General features: G+C 46.7%; 1 protein-coding gene across 1 annotated transcript in view; it reads right to left on the minus strand.

The window, feature by feature from the left end:
- Positions 1-27949, minus strand: part of LOC148477784 (uncharacterized) — a 42783-nt gene that overhangs the window by 4040 nt on the left and 10794 nt on the right. The window contains exons 2-6 of the mRNA XM_088456199.1: positions 14017-14183; positions 11099-11257; positions 9577-9700; positions 9364-9461; positions 8586-8697 (exon numbers count right to left, since the gene is read on the minus strand). Coding sequence (XP_088312325.1) covers positions 8586-8697; positions 9364-9461; positions 9577-9700; positions 11099-11257; positions 14017-14094 — 571 coding nt within the window. The 5' untranslated portion in view covers positions 14095-14183. The remainder of the gene's footprint in view (positions 1-8585; positions 8698-9363; positions 9462-9576; positions 9701-11098; positions 11258-14016; positions 14184-27949) is intronic.

The following is a 27949-nucleotide window of genomic DNA, read 5'->3' on the forward strand; positions in this document are numbered from 1 at the left end:
AAACAAATAGAGAAGTGATAAAAGTATTCTATGTGAATTAAGTGGTGGTGCCATGAGAAAGGCCCAGTCAGAACCCCCCCGGGGGCCCCACTCCCAAACGCTCACCCCAAAATAATTATTGCTACATAATAATAGCACCTACTCTGGGTCATATAATTACAATTGATGTACTGCATGATAACAGTACATATATATAAGCTGAGAGCTAACTTACCTCGGAGGTACCCCAAAAAACCTCCACATGGCACTATAAGCATCAGCACCTCCTCCTAATGCTGACTGCCTTCATGCCTCTCCAAACTTGCAAAACAAATGGTAGTTGCTCAGATCAGCTTAATTGCATAACACAGGTGCTTGTAAAGGGCGGGGTTTACACTGAACACAGAAAAAAAGAGATTTGCCCCCGTATAGAGGAGCCTTGACGATTGGACTGGCGCTTATTCATATATTTGCAAATGTGTGTAACTAATACCTCTAAATCTCTATTATTATGTAGGATTTAAGTATTGTAATTGATTACTTGCCTCAGTGTGAAGGGGATACAGAGGCATCACAAGGTATCATCTAGCTTAAGAGAAGTCATATGAATGTCTACCACCCTGCCCTTTGGTGGTGAATACATGCCATGAGAACCATTTCTCCAATGGGGAGCCTGCAGAATATGCATACCTCCCAACATTCCAAAGTTCTAAGTCGCGACTCCTTTTGTGCTCCAAAGGGGAAAAGGACCCATGAGGCCACATCCCCTGGTGTATGCCGCTTTGGGGGCATCCCCCAGCTACTCCCTGCACAGTGTGGATGACAAGTGCCTCCATGCGTCATCCAGTCACCACTGTTCTGCTGTGCATGGCAGCGTGTGACAGAATGTCGCCCCATCTGTAGAATACTGCGGCCCACAGGTGGGAGAGCGGGATCATGCCCAAAAACCAGGACTGTCCCACTGAAATTGGGATGTTTGGGAGATACGTACAGTGCATCCGGAAAGTATTCACAGCGCTTCACTTTTTTCACATTTTGTTATGTTACAGCCTTATTCCAAAATGGAATAAATTCATGTTTGTCCTCAAAATTCTACACACAATACCCCATAATGACAACGTGTAAAAAGTTTTTTTGAGTTTTTGCAAATTTGATTAAAAAAAAATAAGAAATCACATGTACATAAGTATTCACAGCCTTTGCCATGAAGCTCAAAATGGAGCTCAGGTGCTTCCCGTTTCCACTGATCATCCTTGAGATGTTCTTACAGCTTAATTGGAGTCCACCTGTGGTAAATTCAGTTGATTGGACATGATTTTTGAAAGGCATACACCTGTCTATATAAGGTTCCACACTTGACAGTGCATGTCAGAGCACAAACCAAGCATGAAGTCCAAGGAATTATCTGTAGACCTCCGAGACAGGATTGTCTCGAGGCACAAATCTGGGGAAGGGTACAGAAAAATACAGAATTATGGTATAACATACCTGTTGACAATTCTTTTTCTTTGAGGTCCATAGGGTCCACAGGAACTACTTTGGGATATATAGTTGGACAGCGTCCAATGCACCAAACAGCAAAGCTTTGGAGCTCCCAGCATGCACTGGTCCTCCTCCCTATATCCCCCACTCCCAGCCACAGACATTCAGTTCGTGACTAAGCCTCGAGGCAAGAGACAGAGAATGGAGAAGGAAGAAACATTTCACAAAGACACACTCAACAAGTGAAGAGGGAATCTGTGATATAAAAAGCTTTAAGAACAGGTCCATTTGAGGCCAGGAGCGTCAGGGTGGGTGTCCTGTGGACCCTATGGACCTCGAAGAAAAAGAATTATCAACAGGTATGTTATACCATAATTCTGTATTTCTTCTTCGGGTTCCATAGGGTCCCCAGGAACTACCTTGGGACGTCCTAAAGCAGTTTCCTTAGGGATGGGGACGTTCCTGAGAAGATAGGAGAATCTGCCGCCCAAAGGAAGCATCCTGGGAGGCATACGTATCAAAAGCATAAAACTTTATGAAAGTATTCACGGAAGACCAATTGGCTGTCTTGCAGAGCTGTTCAGCAGAGGCACCCTGTCTTACCACCCACGATGGTCCGACAGACCGAGTGGAATGGGCTGTCACCTTGTTAGGAACAGGGAGATTAGCCTGAGTATAGACCTGAGAAATGGTCATACGGAGCCAGCGGGACAAAGTTTGTTTATTTGCTGGCCAAACTCTCTTGTGGAAGCCATACAACACAAAAAGAGAGTCAGTTTTCCCTGATGGGTTTAGTCCGATCCACATAAATTCTGAGTGCTCAAACCACATCAAGGAAAGCTTCACCTGTAGTCAGGTCTGAAGACTGAAAGGCCGGGACTATAATTTCCTCATTAATGTGAAAATGGGAAACTACCTTTGGAAGGTAGCCCGCCTTGGTACGGAGGACAGCTCTATCTTGATCGAAGATCAGATATGGCGAGCGACACGACAATGCTGCCACGTCAGACACTCTGCGAGCTGAAGAGATGGCCAAGAGAAAGAGAGTCTTCGCTGTTAACCATCTCAGATCCACCTTATTCAAGGGTTCAAAGGGATGCGTCTGCAGTGCCCTAAGAACCAAAGACAAATCCCACGGTGCCACCGGTGGGAGGAATGGAGGTTGCAGTCGCATTACCCCCTGCATGAATATCCTAACATCCGGCAGAGAAACAATCTTGCACTGGAACAAACTGGCAAAGCTGAAACTTGGACTCTCAGGGTAGCCAGACGAAGTCCTAAATCTAATCCAGCTTGGAGAAAACCAAGCACCCTGGCCACCTTGAATAACTTAGGGTCATATTTCCTGTTGTGACACAACAGAAAAAAGACTGCAAAACTCTGTGATAGATACAAGCCGAAGCGGGTTTCCTTGCTTTTAGCATCATCTGTATCACTGACGGAGAAAACCCCCTGGCCTTTAACGCAGAAGACCGTCAAAGCCAGCCGAGGTAAATCCTGGTAAAGACATGGACCCTGTATTAACAGGTCCTGCGCAGAGGCAGTGGAAACGGACTGTCTATTGATAGACGTGTCAGATCCTCAAACCAATGCCTCCTGGGCCAGGCAGGAGCTATTAGAATGATCCTGCCGCCTTCTTGTTTGAACTTTTCTGACCACCCATGGGAGGAGGGAAATTGGAGGAAACAGGTATGCCAACCTGAAGTTCCACCTTACTGCCAGGGCATCCATGAAAGCTTCTGAGGGGTCTCCTGTCCTTGACCCATACCTGGGGAATTTGTGGTTGTGACGTGACGCCATAAAGGTCTACGTCTGGTAACCCCCACTTGTCCACCAGGATTTGAACACCTCCAGATGTAGGGCCCATTCTCCGGCATGTATGTCCTGGTGAGGACATACATGCCGGAGAATGGCAAGTCCGCTTCCCATTTGAGAACACATGGGATAAAAACTGCTGAGACCGCAGGAAGATGGTTCTCTGCCCACAGCAGAATCTCTGCCACCTCCCTCATGGCTGCCGGACTTCGTGTGCCTCCTTGATGGTTTATGTAGGCTACTGCCGTCACATTGTCGGACTGAATCTGAACAGCCCTGCCCTGAAGGAGGTCCTGTGCCAGCAGCAGTGCCCTGTGCACTGTCTGAAGCTCCAATACATTTATTTGTAGAAGACTTTCTTGGTCTGTCCACCTTCCATGAAAGGTGTGCTGACCGACAACTGCACCCATCCTCGTAGACTTGCGTCTGTGGTGAGAAGTACCCACATGGGATGACCCTTGGCCAGGCGAGTCGTGTCTAGCCACCAGGCAAGGAAGAGCCAAACCTCTGGTGAGACAGAAATCAGCTGACTCTTTATGAGATAATGCTGACCATCCCACTGGGCCAGGATCCACAGCTGTAGAGCCCTGGAGTTGGAACTGGCATAAGCCACCATGTTGAATGTGGCTACCATGAAGCCCAGAACCTGCATAGCAAAGTGAACTGACACCACCTGCTTGCTCCATAGTCTGTGCACCCGAGACTGTAGTTCCACAATCTTGTCCGCAAGCAAAAAGATCATCTGTTGCAGCGAATCCAGCCGGGCCCCTAAGTGCACTATCTGCTGAGTCGGTGACAGGGAAGACTTCTTCCAGTTGATCACCCAGCCGTGCTCTAGTAAGCAACGAATAGTCATCCGAAGATGGCATTCATTGCAACATCTCCTGAGACTGGGCCAGTATCAGGAGGTCGTCTAGATATGGCAGCATCTTGACCCCCTGTCATCTAAGACAAGCCGTCATGACTGCCATTATCTTTGTAAACACCCAAGGGGCTGTGGCTAGACCGAAGGGTAGAGCCTGAAATGTAAAATGTTGCTGACCTACTGCAAACCTGAGAAAGGTCTGGTGAGGTTCTGCAATCGGGACAAGGTATGCATCCTGAATGTCCAATGAAACCATGAAGTCCCACGGCTCCATAGCTATCATGATCAACCGTAGAGTCTCCATGCAAAATTTTGGTATCCCGACAAACTTGTTGAAGGATTTTAGATTCAAGATAGGGCAGTGCGACCCATTGGGTTTTAAAATCAAAAATAAATTTGAATAGTAACCAAACCTTTCCTGTTGCGTCATAGGAACTGGGACTATAACTCCTGAGCTCAGGAGGGCCCCCACAGAATCCCGATAAGCCAAGACTCTGACTGGGTCCGCCGGAAGTTTTGTAACCACAAACCTTTGAGGGGGTGCCTTCGGAATGTTATAGCATAACCGTGAGCCACTAGCTCCCGCAACCCAGGCATCCGTAGTTGTCTGATGCCAAACCTGGGAGAACTGTAATAGTTGGCCTCCAACCCCGACATCCTACAGGAGGAGGCCTGCCGCATCAAACAGTGGGCTTACCATCTGATTTGGTTGTCGGGCGCTTGGATGACCAAGATTTTCTGGGTGGACCTCTATGGGACTGACCCTGTCTGGCCGAGGACTGTCTCTTCGTCTTATTTTGTGGGCGAAAGGACCAGGATGACGACTGTCTTCTAGCAGTCGAAGTAGTTGGTAATTCCACCGACTTCGGTGTAGCCAACGAAGTCATGATATCATCCAATCCTGGCCCAAACAGTACCTTGCCATTGAAAGGTATAGGATTCCAGAGCCTTTTTAGACCCCAAATCTGCCTTCCAGTTTCTCAGCCACAGGGTTCTCTAGCCCGCCACCAAGTTAGCCGAGACCCTAGATGCCATGATGCCTGCATCAATACCATCTTCCCCAAAATACATAGCGGCCTCCTGTATCTGGTCGAGAAGGGACTTCTGCTCTCTTGTTGGTTCAACTAAAGTCTACCTGAGAGACTTTGTCCAATCTTCCAAAGCCTTTGCCATCCAAGCTACAGCCGTAGTGGGTTTAGTAATGGCTCCAGATAAAGAGAACATCGACTTAAAATAAGAATCCAGTCTCTTATCCGTACTGTCCTTTAAGGAGGATGCTGCCGAAATAGACAACTCCTAATCAATCTGGTGACATGAGCGTCTACTGTGGGGGAAACCTCCCTTCTACTACATGCACCTGGCGCAAATGGGTATCGAGCCCTTCCTAGTGGGCGTATAATGTTTGCTAGGCGTTTCCCATGCTTCAGATGAGACCTGTCAATTGTCCTGAAAGCTGGGAAAAATCCTTAGCCACCGACTGGCGTCTAAAGACCACTTCTTTAGATGTCTGGGCAACCTCCTCCTCCTGCATATTGAGGACAGACCTCACAGCTCTTACCAGAGAGTGAACATCCACTAAGGATTGATGATCCTCTACCCCCGAGATTGACCCAGAAGTCTGCGAATCCTCGTCGGACATGACAGTCGAATCAGACTCTTGAAGCAACACCTGGCAAGAAGCCTTTTTGTGCCAACGTTTCATGACTACAACTGGTCTTTCCACCTGCGGAGAGACTGAAGACGATAGTACACTCTGGCTAGAGTGGGCAGTCGCATCAACCCGATAGGGATTCATGGGGGGCAAACACATGGGATGCCTGAGTTGTGGATGCCCCATCGCCTGAGGTATCCCTGCAGCTGGAGCCCGTGCCTCCGTGGCCCTGCCTATAAGATAGGACAGGACATCAGGAGTGATGGCCATCCAAGATGGCTCTGGTGCTGGACCAGGAGTACCTGAGGGACAATGTATTTGTATTTTGCAGCAATTTTTACAGAACACATTCAAATTAACATCCTGCTAAGACAGCCTGCAGCACAGGACTTACAGGATACCAGCACCGGGGGGCACTTATCCTTATCTTCTGACATAATTAAATGTATACACGATATGGAGTTTATGCAAGTCTAAATGCAATGTGACTTTACACTATCAGTGACACCCCCACCACAGATGGATGAGGTGAAAAACACAGTGATAGCAGTACCTGACTTTATTTGAAACATATGCAGAGTACATACAGCAGCTGGCATACAGTCACATTCAATGCAAAAAGATGCGCAATTGCTACAGCAATATGAAGCTCATTCGGAGTCAGTCGTGAGCGCTGAGCGCTAACAACTGACTCGATGTTGCCACACAGCGCATGCGCACGATGGAGCCGGCTCCGTCATGCGCATGCGCGAGACCCGTCTAACGACGGGCGCTCCGTCACAGAGCAGGAAGCTCCCTGGGGCTTACTAGTGCCCAGACCCTACCCTAGGGTCTGGTTGTAAGCCCCGATGGTCGTGATGGTCTTGACCATCGCGACCATCACCCATGTCGGTCGTTAGAGCTGTGGGTGTTAACCCACAGCTTAACGATCGACAAGGAGGCGGTCGTTCAGGATGCAAGCGGCCGCCCTGATTCAGAGCGACCGCTTGCATCTAACGGCCGCCTCTGAATGAGACCCTATGTCCTCAAATCAACTGACCATTCCCCGGAGGGAGATGGTAGGATGTAAAGAGGGCTTGATTAAGACCCGGTCGCAAGCGCTGAGCGCTCGCAACCAGGTCGATGGTGGCCAAGAGCGCATGCGCACAAAGTAACCGGCTCCGTCGTGCGCATGCACGAGACCCGGATAGCGACGGGAACTCCGTCGCTCCGGGTCTCGCAACAAAGGGGGCGAGCTGTCGATGTTGAGTCACTCAACATCGACAGCTCGCCCCCTTTGGTGGGCGGGCCGGGGGGGTGGCTGCCCAAACGGAGGCGTTCCCATGAGAACGCCTGTCGTTTGGGGCGGCCCCACTGACATCACAAGTGATGTCAGTGGAGAGCTTCCGGCTCTGTTAGAGCCGAAAGCTCTCTCGGGCTTGCGGCCACGAGACCCTACGAGACGGTCTCGTCGCAAGCCTGATGGTCGCGATGGTCTTGACCATCATCATGCCGCTCGCTGTAGCTGTGGGTGGTCACCCACAGCTATGCGAGCGGCCAGGAGGCCCTTCTAAAAAAAAAAGTCCGGCCCTGATTCAGAGCGACCGGGTCTGAATCAGGGCCAGAGTACGCTATATGCAAAACCCAAAGGGGGAGGGATATAGCGAGACAGACCAAAACCTCTGAGACCAACCGGTACAGCATGCATAGACGCTGAACTGCGCGCGTCTCACACACAAGGTAGTCCTTTATACCAGACGCGGGAGTCAGTTCCCGGAAGTTAACGTCTGGGGAAAGGGGCGCCGGGGGAGCGCCTTATCTCCCCTAAGCTGCGATTTTGACAGCCGGGTACGCTGCACTACAAGGTAACAAGACGTTGACTAGTGCGCTCTAGTGCATCTTACCAACCGTCCCCGGTAACAGACGATATGGCCCCGGCGGCCTTAGTGAGGAATCGCCAAAGTGTCCTACATTGTCCTCAGTTTCTACTGACAGAGGAAGGTGTAGAAGAAGATACAGTTGGAGTGAAAATACATAAAACATCACATATTCTCTTTTATTAAAGTGCTGTTAATATGTAAGCTCTTGTGGGGGGGATGTGGCCAGAATACCAACCGCCAGGACACCGGAGCTGGAATCCCGACACCTGTCAGAATCCTGATGCCAGCATCCTGACGCTAAGTATTGGGGTTAGAGTTAGAAACTAGGATGGGAGGTTAGGTGTGGGGATCCCGAGCGCCGTAATCCCGTACCCAACCTCTTGTGGGCATTGCCCTGCTTCCCCTTGTTCTGCCATGAGCACTATACATACTACCTGTGCCTCCATGTCTCTCTTAACTACACTGATCCTGTATGTGTACGTACAATGGATACAGGCTCATTCAGTGCCAAACTGCCTTCTCCACCGCTTTTCCCTCCTCAGCGTTGCTTTCCCTACAAGATACCTTGCCTTACCTAATGTAACATTTTATTGCTACTAGGGATGTGCAGGCTCGGATAGGTTCGAGTTTGCACGTAGAGTTCGGATTTTTCCCTCCAAAAAAACGGATGTTCGTCCATGAAAGATGACGTTTTGCCTCTTTCTGAGTTCCGTTTTTTTGGAGGGAAAAATCCGAACTCAACGTGCAAACTCGAACCTATCCGAGCCTGCACATCCCTAATTGCTACATGCAGTTATTAAGATTTATCTATTTACCATGTATTTTATTTATGAGAGGTCAAGTTACAGTGTTATTATGCATATACCTTGTATGGTACTGCTGACACCTTGTGGGACAATAGTAATAATTATAATAATAAGTGATTATTACTCACCTGTGCTGATATCTGTAGGGATTTCCTCCTCCGTACACTGCTGATCACCCCTCACGTATCGCTCTTCTTCTTCCTCTATATCTTGTATCTCATTATCACCCAGGTCTTCCCCCTAAACAACCCACAAACCAATAAGACAACACTTTAAAATATAATTTCAATAAGCAGAAGATAAGTAGAAATTAACACAACCACACAGAGGCCCTCATTCAGACCCGTTCGCAAGCGCTGAGCGCTCGCAATCGGGTCGATGTTTAGGCCCTGCGCACGCGCAGCGGCCGCACTGCGCGTGCGCAAGCCCCAGAGCGAGAGAGAAATTCTCCTCGCCCTGGAGCTCACTACAAAAGGTCCGGCTGTCGATGTTGATCGACAGCTCGGCCCATTTTGTAGGCGTGCGGGGGGGGGTGGTTTCACAAACGGAGGCGGTCCTTAAGGAACGCCTGCCGTTTTGTGGGCGGCCGCACTGACATCAGCAGTTATGTCAGTGGGGAGCTTCCTGCTCGATCAGAGCAGGAAGCTCCCTGGGGCTTGCGGTTGCCGAGACCCAACCTTAGGGTCTCGTCGCAAGCCCCGATGATCACGACCATCAACCTGGTCGGTCGCTAAAGCTGTGGGTGGTAACCCACAGCTTAGCTAGCGACCAGGAGGCCGCACTTAAAAATAGAAGCGGCCGCCCTCATTCAGAACAAGCGCCCGCCTCTGAATGAGGGCCAGTGTCTCTACAGATCATTTAGTGACAGTCACTTTGGTATTTGGTGGGACCCTAAATCCCATCTACCTGATCATCCTGTGGGGTCCTGTGATTCTCCTCTGTACCATCCTGTGTATAATGAGGACGGGGACATATCTCTTTGGTATCTCTGTTATTGGGTCCATCTGTGAGAGACACAGAGACTGAGTATATTGTATATATGTGATTAGCAAATGATGTGTGTATCTACATGACCCTCAAAACTGCTCTCACATACACTAAATGGAAGCGTTTTCTTACCTGGTGATGTGAGAGGCTGGTGATTCTCCATCATGACGTCCTTGTACAGATCCTTGTGTCCTTCTAAATACTCCCACTCCTCCATGGAGAGATAGACAGTGACATCCTGACACCTTATAGGAACCTGACACACACAATGATACAGTCATCACCCAGACACATCCCCTGGTCTTACTGTATAATGTCCCATTCCCAGCAGTCACCTTTCCAGTCATCACCCAGACACATCCCCTGGTGTTACTGTATAATGTCCCATTCCCAGCAGTCACCTCTCCAGTCATCACCCAGACACATCCCCTGCTGTTACTGTATAATGTCCCATTCCCAGCAGTCACCTCTCCAGTCATCACCCAGACACATCCCCTGGTGTTACTGTATAATGTCCCATTCCCAGCAGTCACCTCTCCAGTCATCACCCAGACACAGCCCCTGGTGTTACTGTATAATGTCCCATTCCCAGCAGTCACCTCTCCAGTCATCACCCAGACACAGCCCCTGGTGTTACTGTATAATGTCTCATTCCCAGCAGTCACCTCTCCAGTCATCACCCAGACACATCCCCTGGTGTTACTGTATAATGTCCCATTCCCAGCAGTCACCTCTCCAGTCATCACCCAGACACATCCCCTGGTGTTACTGTATAATGTCCCATTCCCAGCAGTCACCTCTCCAGTCATCACCCAGACACATTCCCTGGTGTTACTGTATAAAGTCCCATTCCCAGCAGTCACCTCTCCAGTCATCACCCAGACACATCCCCTGGTGTTACTGTATAATGTCCCTTTCCCAGCAGTCACCTCTCCAGTCATCACCCAGACACAGCCCCTGGTGTTACTGTATAATGTCCCATTCCCAGCAGTCACCTCTCCAGTCATCACCCAGACACAACCCCTGGTGTTACTGTATAATGTCCCATTCCCAGCAGTCACCTCTCCAGTCATCACCCAGACACATCCCCTGGTGTTACTGTATAACGCCCCATTCCCAGCAGTCACCTCTCCTGTCATCACACAGACACACCCACTGGTGTTACTGTATAACGTCCCATTCCCAGAAGTCACCTCTCCTGTCATCACCCAGACACATCCCCTGGTGTTACTGTATAACGTCCCATTCCCAGCAGTCACCTCTCCTGTCATCACACAGACACATCCCCTGGTGTTACAGTATAACGTCCCATTCCCAGCAGTCACCTCTGCAATCATCACCCAGACACATCCCCTGGTGTTACTGTATAATGTCCCATTCCCAGCAGTCACCTCTCCAGTCATCACCCAGACACATCCCCTTGTGTTACAGTATAATGTCCCATTCCCAGCAGTCACCTCTCCTGTCATCACACAGACACATCCCCTGGTGTTACTGTATAATGTCCCATTCCCAGCAGTCACCTCTCCAGTCACCACCCAGACACATCCCCTGGTGTTACTGTATAATGTCCCATTCCCAGCAATCACCTCTCCAGTCATCACCCAGACACATTCCCGGTGTTACTGTATAATGTCCCATTCCCAGCAGTCACCTCTCCAGTCAGCAGCTGAATGATCTTGTTGGTGAGTTCCAGGATCTTCTGCTCATTGTCTCTCTCATGTATCAGTGAGTGAGGTGGAGGCACCGTACCGGAGGCACAACTGGAGAGTGTCACATGGTCACCTGATGTCTTCTTCACTACTGTGTATTTCTGTGTAATAAGACATCAATAAAAAGGTAAATAAGAATCCATATATTTAAAATTGTTACTTTTAAGGACTATTTGTACAACATAAAAGAGCAGTCTATTTTACATTCAACTGCTACCCCATATGTAAATGTTACCTATATACAGGAAAGTGCAATGTATGTAGTCACTATTTTTTCTGCAGCTCCTGCTATGTTAAGTGGGACCAACGTTCTGTATCCTCAGTGTACAGTCGGACCCAATGGATGAATCACCTGCGCTAGGTAGTGTAGTGCAAACAGCTAGATGACGCTGATGCCAGATGCTAAATAGGACTCAGAACAGCCGCCCACTGTCGATGGCCGGAGCTGCGGAGAGTTATAATAAATTGTAAAATTATAAAACTATTTTATCTATAAAAGGATCTCACACAAGCGGCCACAAATAATATTACCAGCTACCTCCAAATTTACACTCCTGATATACATAACAAATAAGGAATGCCTCTTAATTGTTTCTGACTAGAGCCTCTATCTCAGGACACCTCACCCCAGTGTGAGACTGATGTCACTGTGATACTCCCAGACTCCCTCACCTCCCCAGTCAGGTCCCTGTGTTAGTAATAGAGATAATAGTGATGTCACTGTGACACTCCCAGACTCCCTCATCTCCCCAGTCAGGTCCCTGTGTTAGTAATAGAGATAATAGTGATGTCACTGTGACACTCCCGACTCCCTCATCTCCCCAGTCAGGTCCCTGTGTTAGTAATGGAGATAATAGTGATGTCACTGTGACACTCCCAGATCCCCTCACCTCCCCAGTCAGGTCCCTGTGTTAGTAATGGAGATAATAGTGATGTCACTGTGACACTCCCAGACTCCCTCACCTCCCCAGTCAGGTCCCTGTGTTAGTAATGGAGATAATAGTGATGTCACTGTGACACTCCCAGACTCCCTCATCTCCCCAGTCAGGTCCCTGTGTTAGTAATGGAGATAATAGTGATGTCCCTGTGACACTCCCAGATCCCCTCACCTCCCCAGTCAGGTCCCTGTGTTAATAATGGAGATAATAGTGATGTCACTGTGACACTCCCAGACTCCCTCACCTCTCCAGTCAGGTCCCTGTGTTAGTAATAGAGATAATAGTGATGTCACTGTGACACTCCCAGACTCCCTCACCTCCCCAGTCAGGTCCCTGTGTTAGTAATAGAGATAAGAGTGATGTCACTGTGACACTCCCAGACTCCCTCACCTCCCCAGTCAGGTCCCTGTGTTAGTAATAGAGATAAGAGTGATGTCACTGTGACACTCCCAGACTCCCTCACCTCCCCAGTCAGGTCCCTGTGTTAGTAAAAGAGATAATAGTGATGTCACTGTGATACTCCCAGACTCCCCTCACCTCCCCAGTCAGGTCCCTGTGTTAGTAATAGATATAATAGTGATGTCACTGTGACACTCCCAGACTCCCTCATCTCCCCAGTCAGGTCCCTGTGTTAGTAACAGAGATAATAGTGATGTCACTGTGACACTCCCGACTCCCTCATCTCCCCAGTCAGGTCCCTGTGTTAGTAATGGAGATAATAGTGATGTCACTGTGACACTCCCAGATCCCCTCACCTCCCCAGTCAGGTCCCTGTGTTAGTAATGGAGATAATAGTGATGTCACTGTGACACTCCCAGACTCCCTCACCTCCCCAGTCAGGTCCCTGTGTTAGTAATAGAGATAATAGTGATGTCACTGTGACACTCCCAGACTCCCTCATCTCCCCAGTCAGGTCCCTGTGTTAGTAATGGAGATAATAGTGATGTCCCTGTGACACTCCCAGATCCCCTCACCTCCCCAGTCAGGTCCCTGTGTTAATAATGGAGATAATAGTGATGTCACTGTGACACTCCCAGACTCCCTCACCTCTCCATTCAGGTCCCTGTGTTAGTAATAGAGATAATAGTGATGTCACTGTGACACTCCCAGACTCCCTCACCTCCCCAGTCAGGTCCCTGTGTTAGTAATAGAGATAATAGTGATGTCACTGTGACACTCCCGACTCCCTCATCTCCCCAGTCAGGTCCCTGTGTTAGTAATGGAGATAATAGTGATGTCACTGTGACACTCCCAGACTCCCTCACCTCCCCAGTCAGGTCCCTGTGTTAGTAATAGAGATAATAGTGATGTCACTGTGACACTCCCAGACTCCCTCATCTCCCCAGTCAGGTCCCTGTGTTAGTAATGGAGATAATAGTGATGTCCCTGTGACACTCCCAGATCCCCTCACCTCCCCAGTCAGGTCCCTGTGTTAATAATGGAGATAATAGTGATGTCACTGTGACACTCCCAGACTCCCTCACCTCTCCAGTCAGGTCCCTGTGTTAGTAATAGAGATAATAGTGATGTCACTGTGACACTCCCAGACTCCCTCACCTCCCCAGTCAGGTCCCTGTGTTAGTAATAGAGATAAGAGTGATGTCACTGTGACACTCCCAGACTCCCTCACCTCCCCAGTCAGGTCCCTGTGTTAGTAATAGAGATAAGAGTGATGTCACTGTGACACTCCCAGACTGCCTCACCTCCCCAGTCAGGTCCCTGTGTTAGTAAAAGAGATAATAGTGATGTCACTGTGATACTCCCAGACTCCCTCACCTCCCCAGTCAGGTCCCTGTGTTAGTAATAGATATAATAGTGATGTCAGTGTGACACTCCCAGACTCCCTCACCTCCCCAGTCAGATCCCTGTGTTAGTAATAGAGATAAGAGTGATGTCACTGTGACGCTCCCAGACTCCCTCACCTCCTCGGTCAGCAGGTAGATGATCTCCAGGGTGAGATTTAGAATCCTCTCAGTCATGTGACTCCTGTCCTTGTCCATCCTCAGTGATCAGTGATTTATACAGGACACGTCTCAACCTCTCGACACTTCTAATAAGAAAAACGCTGACTCCTCACTGCAGAATTAGTCTAGAAAAGTAAATATTAGAATAAATGTCACATCGTACACCAAGTGAACATTAAGTCCTTCCTTTTTTCCTCCTTCGCAACATATACTGTGAAATTTGCATCATTTGAAAATTAGATACAAATGCAACAGAGGCAGTAATGCAAGTGGTTCTCTACTCCTCTTGGAGCTGGTCACTGCCTGGTACCGCAACCTGCATAGGAGAAGGGTTTGCAGGGTCCCCAGTGCTTTCTGGTTAGAGGGACCAGTAGGGAATTGCCTGTCATTCACTACCTCCTCTCTGTTGATGCGTCCCAGTTAGGCAAGTTAAGTAGCAGGGTCATAACACCATTTTGGGAGCAGTCAGCAGAATCATCTCTGTCTCCTCCCCGTCTGCTCTTTTCTTCTGTGGAGTCCTGTTGAGCCATTGCGTAGTCTCATCCAAGATATTACATAAGCAATAGTCCCCCCCCTCCCCCTTGACTGATGATAGACTGACAGATACCACACAACCAGCAGGCAATATGCCCCACACTCGGACAACTCACATTCACCAAATATACCCATGCGTCACAGAAAGGAATGCAGGTTTTATGGGATAAACTGGTTGAACTTAGGAGCTTTCACAAGGACCCATTTTCCACCAACTTACTGCCCAGTAGAAGACAAATAAATGAACGTTTTGTTTCTAGAACCGATGACATGCTTAAGGGAGAACGCAATTATTCCCGAGTTTGCCGTTTGCACCCCAGATGCGTTAGAAAGCTATTCAATTCCAAAAACAGCCTCCAAAGTACAGTAGGTGAAATGTCCTTGCAACCTAAGGGGGTGATTCAATTGTTTTTGTTTTTTTTTGAGAAATATTTTTATTGAATCATTTTTCATATTCCATTTAAAATAGTAACATTACCATAATTGACACAGAAAATAAAATAACATAATCACAGAAAAAACTCTGTGGACTACAATAACATTAGAATTAGTAAACAAATATCACGAGATATATCACAAAAAAGGAATATATTGTATATAGATACAGAAACATATATGTAAAAATTGAATACAAAAATGAAAAAGAGTAGGTTATATAGAATAGTGAAAAGTGGGAAAAAGAGAAGGGAGGGGGGGAGGGGTACCAGTCAATTATAGAGCAAAATCGCTGAAACAAATTATGTCCAAAGAGGAAAAAACTAAATCGTTGTCAGGGGTGGTTCAGCTGAAAAATGAGCAGTCCACGGGGACCATGTTTTAATAAAATGATCTGGAGTGTCATGTAGGACAGCTGTAACTCGTTCCATTTTATATGTATGCCATATGGCGTTAATAGTTGCTAAAACAGAAGGGGGAGTGGAAGACTTCCAGAGGGAGGCAATCGTACATTTAGCTGCATTCAATATATGTTTGATTAATTTCAGGTCGACTCGTGTGGTATTCGGAATAGGCCGAGAAAGGAGGGTGTATAAAGGAGTATTCGGGACTTGAATATCAAGTACATCCTTAATCAATTTATGTATATCCAACCAATACTTCTGAATACTAGAACAGGACCACCAGACATGCAGCATGGATCCCACCTGGCCACAAAGCCTCCAGCACAAATTAGAGGAAGAGGGGTATATAGAATGAAGTCGAGTGGGGACCAGGTACCACCTATAGTAAACTTTGTAGGAGTTTTCCTGTATCCGGACTGAAACAGAGCTCTTTGCGATCTCATTCCTTATATCTGACCATTCCTCAGGGGTTAATATCTCGCCCACCTCTCTCTCCCAGGCCTCCTCATGGGCTTCTTTTATGGGTTGGTTATGTTGAATTAATGATTGATAAATTGTGGAAATAAGACCCTTAGTTGAGTGAGGGTGTAAACAGAGTGATTCAAGTGTAGTTTTATCAGGTGTTGTAGAGGTTTGCGTCTGGGAGTGAAAAAAATGGCGTAATTGAAGGAACTGGAAAAAAACGTTATTGGGTAGGGAGAATTGAGATTGCAATTCAGCAAATTCCGGGAAAGTCTGTAAGGGAGCTAAATCAAATAAAAATAAGAGATCAGATTTAGTCCATTGGCGAAAGGATTTATGTTGTGTACCTGGGACAAATTCAGGATTGTTCCATAGAGGGACCATTAAGGGATGAGATGAGCGAATATTATAAAGACGGGAGCATTGGTTCCAAATCGAAATCGTAAAGCGAACAGTGGAAAGTATGTTTAGCTTAGGTGTTCGTGAAAGGGCAGGGCACCAAAGGAAAGAATAGGGAGAATAAACAGATAATGCTCCGGCTTCGATGGATGTCCAAACTCTCTGGCTAGGCGGAGCGTGCCAGAGAACACATGGGGCTAAGTGAGTTGCCCGATAATATTTGATTAAATCAGGAATACCCAGCCCTCCATCACTACGAGGTTTTTGTAATAAGCACATCTTTACTCTGGGTCGTCTCCCAGCCCATATATAATGTGAGATCTCTACTTGAATATTTTTCAGGATTGTGATTGGGATATGTATAGGGAGAGTCTGCCACATATATAGCAGTCGAGGTAGTATGTTCATTTTAATTGAAGCCATACGTCCTAACCAAGAGATTAGAGATCTATTCCACGTATGAAGGTCAGACTTAATGGAGGCAAATAGTCTAGGAAAATTGGCTGCGTATAAGGAGGAATACGTCTTAGTTAAATAAACCCCTAAATATTTTATCTTATCCGTTTGCCAGCGGACAGGGAATGCGGCTTGTAGAATGCGAAGGTCAGCAGGGGGGGGTCTGTAAGTCTAAAATCTCCGTCTTATCTGTATTAATTTTAAAATTAGAGAATGTGCTATACTCATTTATCTCGAAAAAAAGATTTGGGAGGGATGAATGGGGGTCAGTTAAAGTTAGAATCACATCGTCAGCGTATAAAGCGATCTTGTGGTCAGTATTACCAACTCGAATACCAGAGATATTCGAACTCAATCTAATCTTTGAGGCTAGGGGTTCCATCACCAACGCAAATATAAGAGGGGATAGGGGGCAACCCTGACGGGTGCCGTTATAGATGGAAAAAGGGTCGGAAGATAGACCATTAACTAAAACGGAAGTTGATGGATTATGATATAATGAGAGTAATCCATTATAGAACGCACCCGAGAACCCCATGTTAAGCAAAGTTTGCTGAATAAAGGGCCAAGCCACACGGTCGAAGGCCTTCTCAGCATCGAGAGCCACCACCAGGGTCGGGTCTGATCTGCCCTGAGCTATTTGTATTAGATCGATCAGACGTCTCGTATTGTCCGAGGCCTGTCTATTGGAGATAAAGCCCACCTGGTCTGAGTGAACCAGATGGGGTAAAATTGGGGCTAACCGATTAGCTAGGATCTTAGCCAGCAACTTCAAGTCTACATTCAGAAGTGAGATTGGTCTATAGTTTTTCAACTCCAGGGGGTCTCGATCAGGCTTAGGAATGACAACTATATTGGCCCTGGTGGTGGCCGCATCAAGTGATTTACCCTCCAACAAAGAATTAAAGAGTAGCTTAAGCATAGGAAGTAGGGGTATAGTAAATTTTCTATAATAGAGAGCGGAAAATCCATCAGGACCAGGGGCAGCTGACCTACGTAAATGCTTTATGGCAGCTATAATCTCCTCTTCAGTGATAGGGGCATTAAGTGAGGTAATATGTGATTCAGAGAGTTTAGGTAATTGACAGGACTCCAAATATTGGCATATTCCATTAAGAGTGTGGGGGGTATTTGTGTCTACAGGTGGGAGGTTATATAAAGATGAATAGTATTCCCGAAATAGATTAGCCATAGCCTTGGGATCATGAATTAGAGAGCCATTTGAATCTCTTAAGGAGATAATTCTGTTACGCGTACGCTTGGCTCTTAGTTGGCGGGCCAATAATGTGTCTGCCTTGTTAGATTTCTCATAAAATCTCTGGCGTGTCCACAATAGGGCATTCGCCGCTTTTTTAGAAAGAATCTGAGATAGCTGACCCTTTACAGATAAAATTTTTAGATACGTGCGTTTTTTGGGAAAAAGTTGATGAAGCTGCATGAGGGAGGATAATAAAGATTCCAGTTCATTTATGCGCATGAGTTCCGCCTTTCTCTGAGCAGAGGATAGGCTGATGAAAAAACCTCGCAGTGTGGACTTATGAGCTTCCCAAAGTATTGAGGGGGAGATATCCGGAGTGGAATTAGTGGCGTAAAAATCTTTTAAAGCAGATGTAATTTGTGCTATATGAGCCTGTTTCATTAACAAAGACTCATTTAAACGCCAACAACGGGTCGAGGGTGTCGGGCTTGTAGCCAAAAGCTCCATCTCAATAGCTAAATGATCTGACCAAGGGATAGGTAAGGTCTGTGCCCCCAAGAGCCTTTGAGTGGATGCCCGGTCAACTAAAAAGTAATCGATTTGTGTATGAATATTATGTGGCGGGGAATAATGTGTATAACCTCTAGCTGAGGGATATAGAGTTCTCCATGCGTCATAAAGATCATTAAGTGACATGTGAGAATGAAGTCGTTTGGTGAGTTTAGATTGAGTGGAATAGATTGAGACGGGACGTGATCTGTCTAGAATATGAGTTGAAATGGTGTTAAGATCCCCCCCAATAATAATGAGGCCCTGTGGTAGTTGGGAAATATGATTGAAGAAGATAGTAAATAGGGATGCCTGCTGCATTGCCGGGGCATATACCGAAGCTAAACTAATTGGTGAGTTACTATACGTCCCTGATATGATGATAAACCGACCCTGGTCATCAGATATCACTTTGTCTATAATGATAGGGAAATCCCTATGCAGCATAATTGCCGTGCCTCTACGCTTAGCTGACATATTCGAATAGTAAACCTGTGAGTATATTTTGCTTGCCAAAGACGGATGAGGGGCTTTAAGATGCGTCTCCTGCAAGAAAACAACATCTGGTCTACGACGATGGAAAAACTGGATGGCCATGGCCCTTTTAGTGGGGGAATTTAACCCGTTGACATTTAACGTAAGAACCTTTAACTTCATGGTGGATATGTATCTAGATAATTGCGTAGTTTATGGATTGGACATATTGACTGGTTAGAGATCCAGGGAAAAAAAAGAGGACAAATTAGGGGAGAAAGGAAAGAGATCAGGAACTACCAAGGTAGTTGAAAAGAAAAGACCTTGACCAACACAGAGGACAGGCCTAAATTTGAAAGAGAGGGCATTACAAATACCCTCCCTTTGGCGGGGGGCATGACAGAGAAAGAAAATAAAAAGTAGAAGAACTAAAGATATATAGTACATGTATACTAGGGCAGTATAGAGGTTGTGACCACTTGTCCCGAGAATATGATAGAGGTAACAGACAAAAGGAAAATACTGTAGACATCGTGAGCGAAAAATAACAATAAAAACATAATAATAAATGTAGGATCACTGTAAATACGAAAAAAGGGTACTCATTAACGTTCCAACCCGGGAAAGGATGGTTCTACTTGGGAACCCGAACCACCCTAAAATATAGCTTCAATTGGTTTTTTAAGTCGTGGTAAATTAATGGGCGCCCAATGTTGCAATTAAATGGTTTGTGGGCTCCCATTAGTTATTGCGTTTGTCTCGTCCAATTAGACCGAGTTTAGCCGTGTGAAACGCTAAACCCATCTAAAGTCCAGGTTATTGCCCAAACCACAAACTTTGCACAAATTTCTGCTTGCCTCCTCAGGAGAGGGCGAGGTGAAATGCCGACAGCTGTTCGCGCCCGAAGAGAGCAACAATTGAATTGCTGCATTGGGCACCCGGCACTGACAGCCACTGGCAAAAACATTTAGATCGCCCCTAAAAGAATATGGTGTAAGGGTAGGCAAGTTGTAGCACTCCAGCTGCTGTGGAACCACACCTTCCAGCATGCCCTGCACAAGTTTGCTGGGAATTGGTATGAAATACCGCCAGACGCATGGCCGGCGGTTCGATTCCCGGCAGCGGCAGCCCGACATCAGCAGAGATCCCGGCAGCGGAAGCCCGACAGCGCTGGAAATCCCGATCGTGGATAGGTGAGTATCTACTAACCTAACCTAACCCTAACCGTCCTTAGGGATGCCTAACCCTAACCTCCCCCCCAAGTGCCTAACCCTAACCACCCCCTTCCCCGCTGCCTAAACCTAAGTCCCCCGGGGGGGTGCCTAACCCTAAGTCCCCCCCGGGGGTGCCTAACCCTAACCCTCCCTCCCCCTAGAGTAACCCTAACCCTCCCGGCGGGGTGCCTAACCCTAAGTCCCCCCTGGGAGCCCTAAACCTAACCCACCCACCCCCGCGGCTGTTCGCTTGCGGCGCCCGGCATCACTACGATCGGGATGCCGGGCGCCGGTCTAGACGCCTGGCATTTCACCCTTGCCTGGATATGACAGTCGGGAAGCCGGCTGCCGGTATTTAGGCAGTCGGCTTCCCGATTGCATACCATTTTGCTGTTAGGACATGTGTTAAAACTGCGGCAGGGCATTCTATGAAGTATAGTTCCACAGCAGGTGAAGTGCCGCTGGTAGCTAAACCCTAGTGTAGGACATTATGTAAACCCCTCATGCAAAATAAAAATGCATTAAAAGGATTTTTGTTGTCTTAAATAAAGGTTCCTAACAAAAAAAAAAAAAAATTCTGGTGAATGAGCTGGGCACCCGGCAAATGGAGCCTCCCTGCGGCGCGGGGCGACTGGCCAGGTAAGGTGGGCTGCAAATGCAACTGACGGAACCCACTTTAACCCCTGCTTCTATATAATATGACACCAGAGACTGCTCCCCCTGTATAATAAGCTAACAGAACACCAGAGACTTCCACCTGTACAATAATAACAGGACACCAGACACTGCTCCACCTGTATTATAATAATAATAGGACACCAAAGGCTCCCCCTATAAGAAGAGTAACCAATCACCAAGGGCTGCTACACCTGTATAAAGGTCCCCATACATCAGCAATTGATTGCAGCAATTCTGCAATTTGCAATCGATTGTGTATACAAATCTTTCCCTTTTTCAATCGATTGTGTATAAAATTCCTTTTTTCAATCGATTGCAGAATTGCCACAATCGATTGCAAATTGCTGATGTATGGGGGCCTATAGAGTAACCAGACACCAGAGTTTGCATCCCCTGTATATGAAAAATAAATGGACACCAGAGACTGCTCTCTATATAATATTAATTACATCTCACCAGAGTCTACTCCACCTGTTTAAGAATAAAGACACCAGAGTCTACTCCCTCTGTATGAGAATAAAGACACCAAAGGCATCTCTGTATAAAAAGAGTAACAGGACACCAAAAGGTGCTCCACCTGTATAAAACGAATAACCGGACATCAAGGGGATGTACTAAAAGAATGATCACAAAAAGGGATGATCGGGATGATCGCCTGCAGTTCCAATTCACAGCTAGGTAGATGGCTATATCTTTCTTATTTATGTGGGATGATCACGTTTTTAGCGCATATAATTATACCTGCGAATGTTTTCTATATGTTGCCAGTAGGAAGATGGCTATATCTTTCTTATTTATGTGGGATGATCACGTTTTTAGCGCATATAATTATACCTGCGAATGTTTTCTATATGTTGCCAGTAGGAAGATGGCTATATCTTGCTTATTTAGGTGGGATGATCACGTTTTTAGCGCATATAACTATACCTGGGACTGTTTTCTATATGTTACCAGTAGGAAGATGGCTATATCTTTCTTATTTAGGTGGGATGATCACGTGTTTAGCGCATATAACTATACCTGGGACTGTTTTCTATATGTTACCAGTAGGAAGATGGCTGTATCTTTTTTATTTATGTGGGATGATCACGTGTTTAGCGCATATAACTATACCTGCGAATGTTTTCTATATGTTACCAGTGGGTAGATGGCTGTATCTTTTTTATTTACGTGGGATGATCAAGTTTTTAGTGCATATAACTATACCTGGGACTGTTTTCTATATGTTAGTAGGTAGATGGCTGTATCTTTCTTATTTATGTGGGATGATCACGTTTTTAGCGCATATAACTATACCTGGGAATGTTTTCTATATGTTACTAGTAGGAAGATGGCTATATCTTTCTTATTTATGTGGGATGATCACGTTTTTAGTGCATATAACTATACCTGGGAATGTTTTCTATATGTTACCAGTGGGTAGATGGCTATATCTTTCTTATTTATGTGGGATGATCACGTTTTAGTGCATATAACTATACCTGGGAATGTTTTCTATATGTTACCAGTGGGTAGATGGCTGTATCTTTCTTATTTATGTGGGATGATCACGTTTTTAGCGCATATAATTATACCTGGGAATGTTTTCTATATGTTACCAGTAGGTAGATGGCTGTATCTTTCTTATTTATGTGGGATGATCACGTTTTTAGTGTATATAACTATACCTGGGAATGTATTCTATATGTTACCAGTAGGAAGATGGCTGTATCTTTCTTATTTACGTGCGATGATCACGTTTTTAGCGCATATAACTATACCTGGGACTGTGGGCCTGATTCAGAGCCGCTCGTAAGCGGCCGCTCGTTTGTTCCGAGCGATGTTTGCCCAACTGCGCATGCGTACGGATCGTTATACGCATGCGCGAACCAGTCAGTGCGGTGGAAATTCATGTGCTCGCAAAATAGCGAAGACCTGATAATTTGAGTGACAGAATGAGGCGTATGTGGGTGGTAACGGGGGAAGGTGCTTGAAAACGGGGAGTGGAGATACGTACGCAGGCGTGCTTAAAGGTCAAAACGGGCGTTTTATGGGTGTGCATATTTAAAACAGCAGCGTCATTGACCACGTCACTGGGTTATTTTGTAGCCAGAACTGCTCGCAAAATTGTGGTAGCAAAAACCAACCACAAAAATAGCGAGCAGTTCATACCCTGGTCGATGTACTCGATTAATCTAATAAATAGCGGACATGACGTAGGATGCGAGCGGCCAGGGGGCATATTTTTTCCAAAAACGACCGCAAGTTTTGTTCGCTCGTTCAGACCTAGAGGCGTGAACAGACCGCAAAGAGCGAACGGTTCATTTGAATAGCCACCCCTTTTTCCAGAACGAACGACCGCAAATAGCGACCGGCTCTAAATCAGGCCCTGTGTTCTATATGTTACCAGTCGGAAGATCGCTGTATCTTTCTTATTTACGTGCGATGATCACGTTTTTAGTGCATCTAACTATACCTGGGAATGTTTTCTATATGTTACCAGTAGGAAGATGGCTATATCTTTCTTATTTACGTGGGATGATCACGTGTTTAGCGCATATAACTATACCTGGGACTGTTTTCTATATGTTACCAGTAGGTAGATGGCTATATCTTTCTTATTTATGTGGGATGATCACGTTTTTAGTGCATATAACTATACCTGGGAATGTTTTCTATATGTTACCAGTAGGAAGATGGCTATATCTTTCTTATTTATGTGGGATGATTATGTTTTTAGTGCATATAACTATACCTGGGAATGTTTTCTGTATGTTACCAGTAGGTAGATGGCTATATCTTTTTTATTTAGGTGGGATGATCACGTTTTAGCGCATATAATTATACATGGGACTGTTTTCTATATGTTACCAGTAGGAAGATGGCTGTATCTTTTTTATTTAGGTGGGATGATCACGTTTTAGCGCATATAATTATACCTGGGACTGTTTTCTATATGTTACCAGTAGGAAGATGGCTGTATCTTTTTTATTTAGGTGGGATGATCACGTTTTAGCGCATATAATTATACCTGGGACTGTTTTCTATATGTTACCAGTAGGTAGATGGCTGTATCTTTCTTATTTAGATGGGATGATCACGTTTTAGCGCATATAATTATACCTGGGACTGTTTTCTATATGTTACCAGTAGGAAGATGGCTATATCTTTTTTATTTACGTAGGATGATGAAGTTATAAGCGCAGATATATAAACTTGGCACTGTGGCTGGTATGTACTAAGGTTGCAGTGAAAATTCCGCCAGTCACCGCAACCTTACTAATCACATATGTACTAACATATGCAATTAATATCGCAAATGACAGCTCTTGCGATAAGAGCTGCCCTTTGCGAAGCAGCCGACGCCGTGTGTCGGGGTCCCCGCTTCCTCTGAGCCCCGGGAGCTTCCTGCTGGTCACCTGTGCAGGAAAGCCCGGGCTCCTCCTCTTCCTCCTTGCACCCGGAATAGGAGGAGCGCGGGACGGTGACCATGGAGAGCAGGTGAGTGGGGGCCAGCGCTGGGCGACGGCAGGGCGCTGTAAGAAGCCCATAGGCTTCTATAGGGTAACGCCAGGTTTTTCTGGCGTTATCCTCTGCACCGATAAAAGTGCGGCCGGGGCTTAGCACATATGGAAATGCGGTAAAGAACCCGAAAACGTGGTTTTTACTGCATTTTTCCGTTAATACATCCCGGCATTTTTTCTATGTTTTTCTAGGAGGATGTGTTGGCTTTTTCTCTTTTATTTACAAAGGATGATAGCGTTTTAAGGGCCTGATTCAGACCTCTCGGGAGCGCTGAGGGAGCTCCGTCGTGTGCATGCGCGAGACCCGAATAGCGACGGCCAAGGGGGGCGTGCTGTCGATGGTGAGTGACAGCACGCCCTCTTTGGTGGTCGTGCCGGGGGCATTGCTGCCCAGACGGCCAGCCCCACTGACATCACTAGTGATGTCAGTGGGAGTGATTTTGGCCAAAAGCACTCCTGGGCTTGCGGCAGCGAGACCCTACCGCAGGGTCTCGTCGCAAGCCTGATGGTCGCGATGGTCTTGACCATCGCAACCATCTTTTTGGCCGCTCGCATAAGCTGTGGGTGGTCACCCACAGCTATGCGAGCGGCCAGGAGGCCGCTCCAATAATAGGTAGGACGGCCCTGATTCAGAGCGAGTGCTCTTGTCAGAGCGTCCGGCTCTGAATCAGGCCCTAAGTGCAGATATTTCTAAACCCATGTTTCTATAAAATATACAATAATGCATATCTCCAGTTTCAAATAATTAAGGGAGAGATGTACTAACGGCAAAAATGTGGTAAAACCCCCGTAAATGCAGTTTTTGGGGGTTTTACCGCATTCCCCGCATTCTGCTGCTTCGCGTCGCTAGGTAACTCCACCTTCAGGTGTTACCCAATAGAAGCCTATGGGCTTCTAACGCGACACTCCTGGCTGGGTCTGATCCGATCGGATCCCTCCCTTGAGCCCCCGTGACCTTCTGTGCATGCGCAGAAGGTCTTCTGGGTGTTTAACCTGGAAGTCCCTCTGCCCGGCAGCATCGCAAAGGACAGCACTTATCGGGAGAACTGTCTTTTGCGAAATCCTTGTTACATACCACGGTAATGAACCGCGGTATGTACGCGAAGTGAGGGGGGATGTACCGCATCACGGAAGCAATACTTAGTACATCCCGCCCTTAAGCTCTAAACCTACAGTACCACACTCTCCCTCTCTGATCGCTTTCAAATCCCTTCTTGCCCCCTCCTCTCTCTGCCTTTGACTTTGCCATACACTTTACGTCTAATATTGACTCCATGAAGTTAATTTATTTTGACATGAGGTTTAAAAAAGATGTAAAAAACCTTATGTACCTTATGCTTAATTTTGAATTACTGCATTTATGTACACTCCAGATACCATACCTCACAACTTTTAAAAAAAGTGAACAGGAACATTTGTGTGCCTGAAAACAGGGACGTGGACTATCAGTAACGGGTGTGGCCTTGCTTTAAAAGCCAGGCTCCTATTTTCATTATGTTGGGGTCTTGCCCTGCACTCCTGGACTGTCCCTTAGCCTCATCCAGATTCGGCAGCTAGCTATGCAGAGCAGCGTTGTGAGGTGTCCTTCCCAGGTGTTTCACACTGCGGCCAGGACAGTGCCTGTAAAACGGGACTGTACCGCTGAAATCGAGACAGTTGGAGGTATGTGATACCCGTGCTATTTAGTTTAATAAAACAGTTGCAGTGTTGGGGAAAAAAAAAGCTACTTACCTGTCCCCTTGTCTCTGAGGGTCTCTCTCCCATCTTTACATTGGGGAGTGGGCTGTTGGAAGTCTTGGGGGCTGCTGGGAGGTGCAAAGGCTGCTGGGAGATGTAGATCTCCCAACTGTTGCATCTGGGGGGAGGAATTCACTACACAGTGGGTGTCACACACACCTTGGGTCTCTCGCACACTCTCATGCACATATATACATACACACACACAGGGGTAAATTTACTAAGAATCGAGTTTGGTCGACTTTTTTAATTTTTAAACTCACTTTACTTCACCAAAACTTGGGTGAGTTTTCCCTTTAACAACTCGCAAATTTACTAAGAAGTGAGTTTAGGTGAAAGTTGTCAGGACTGTGACTATTTCAGTACGTAAAGATAAACTACATTTGCCAAAGTTCCATTGTGGTCGTTGGAGGAGCTATCCTGGTTGCTGGCGTTCTCCACATACAGGGGATAGAGAGTTAAAATGATCATCTGTCTCAAAGGTGTTGTCAGGATGTGGGATTCCTAGATTGCTTATTATTTCAAACCTGATTCCATTTGGGTCACATGTTCTGTACTTACTATGGATCACAGACCTCTAGTATAAAGCCTGTTACTAACTGTGTCTCAGTGTCTGTGCAACGTTACTTTCAGGTCTTTCTTGGACTCCAGCCAGATCTCTGCTGTGCCTGTGGTTTGCTGTGGACTTTGCTATATTCCTACCTGTGTTCTGGTTAAACTTCTGATACTGGTTACCAGCCGCACTACAGAGCTCAGCATTGCCATTGCCTAAGTATTGTTATTCTGCTCCGTTGTTGTGGTTGCATCCCCTGCTGGATTATTTACTTTGCCTGTTGTCTTCTACTTCTGTGGACATTGAACTTACCTTTACTACAGTTGTCAACTGCACCGTTACAGTTTCGTCGCCGGACCCTTCGTGCATCACGGGGCTCAACCCCGCTCCGGATCCCCGTCACGCCGCATGGCTCAACCCCGCTCCGGATCCTCGTCATGCTGCAGGGCTCAACCGTGCTCCGGATTTTCACTGCATTGCAGGGCTCAACCCTGTCACGGATCTTCATTGCATCACAGGGCTCAACCCTGCTCCGACTTTTAGTACATCGCAGGGCTCAACCCTGTCCCGGATTTTCACCACATCTCAGGGCTCAACCCTGCCCCGGATTTTCACCACATCTCAGGGCTCAACCCTGCCCCGGATTTTCACCACATCTCAGGGCTCAACCCTGCCCCGGATTTTCACCACGTCTCAACCCTGTTCCAGATCTTCACTACATTGCAGGACTCAACCCTGTTCCGGATTTTCAGCACACTACAGGGCTCAACCCTAGTAAGGTCCATTATACCATCCTGAGGTCTTAGCCTCATATTGGGCTCAGGGTTCCCTACCACATGCGTATCAGAGACTTTATTTACATATAGGGGTTTACTCCTATATTGATTACTGCCTATCTGAACTTCTGTGTTGTTGAGACTTTGGACCTCATTCAGAGTCGGTCGAAGCGGCCGCACGCCACCGATGTTCGCTATACTGCGCATGCGTAAAGTTCGCAATGCGCGTGCGCAAACTAGCCGCTACGATCAGAAATTTCTCTCTCCTTGAACACAGCCAGGTCGGTAGTTTGAGTGACAGATTGAGGCATTTGTGGGTGGTAACAGGGGAAGGTGCTTGAAAACGGGGGAGTGCCTAATTATGCGAACGGCGTTTTATGGGAGTGCATACGGTTTATGGGAGTGCATAATTAACAAAGTAGTGTCATAGCACACGTGACATGGGAGGTTTTTACACTGACATGATCGTAGAGCTTAAGAGAGGGTATGGTCAACCTTAAGCTCTACGACCAGTTCCGA

This window comes from Taudactylus pleione, unplaced genomic scaffold, assembly GCF_031769625.1.
Source record: "Taudactylus pleione unplaced genomic scaffold, aTauple2 ptg000689l, whole genome shotgun sequence".
In the NCBI taxonomy this organism is placed as follows: Eukaryota; Metazoa; Chordata; class Amphibia; order Anura; family Myobatrachidae; genus Taudactylus; species Taudactylus pleione.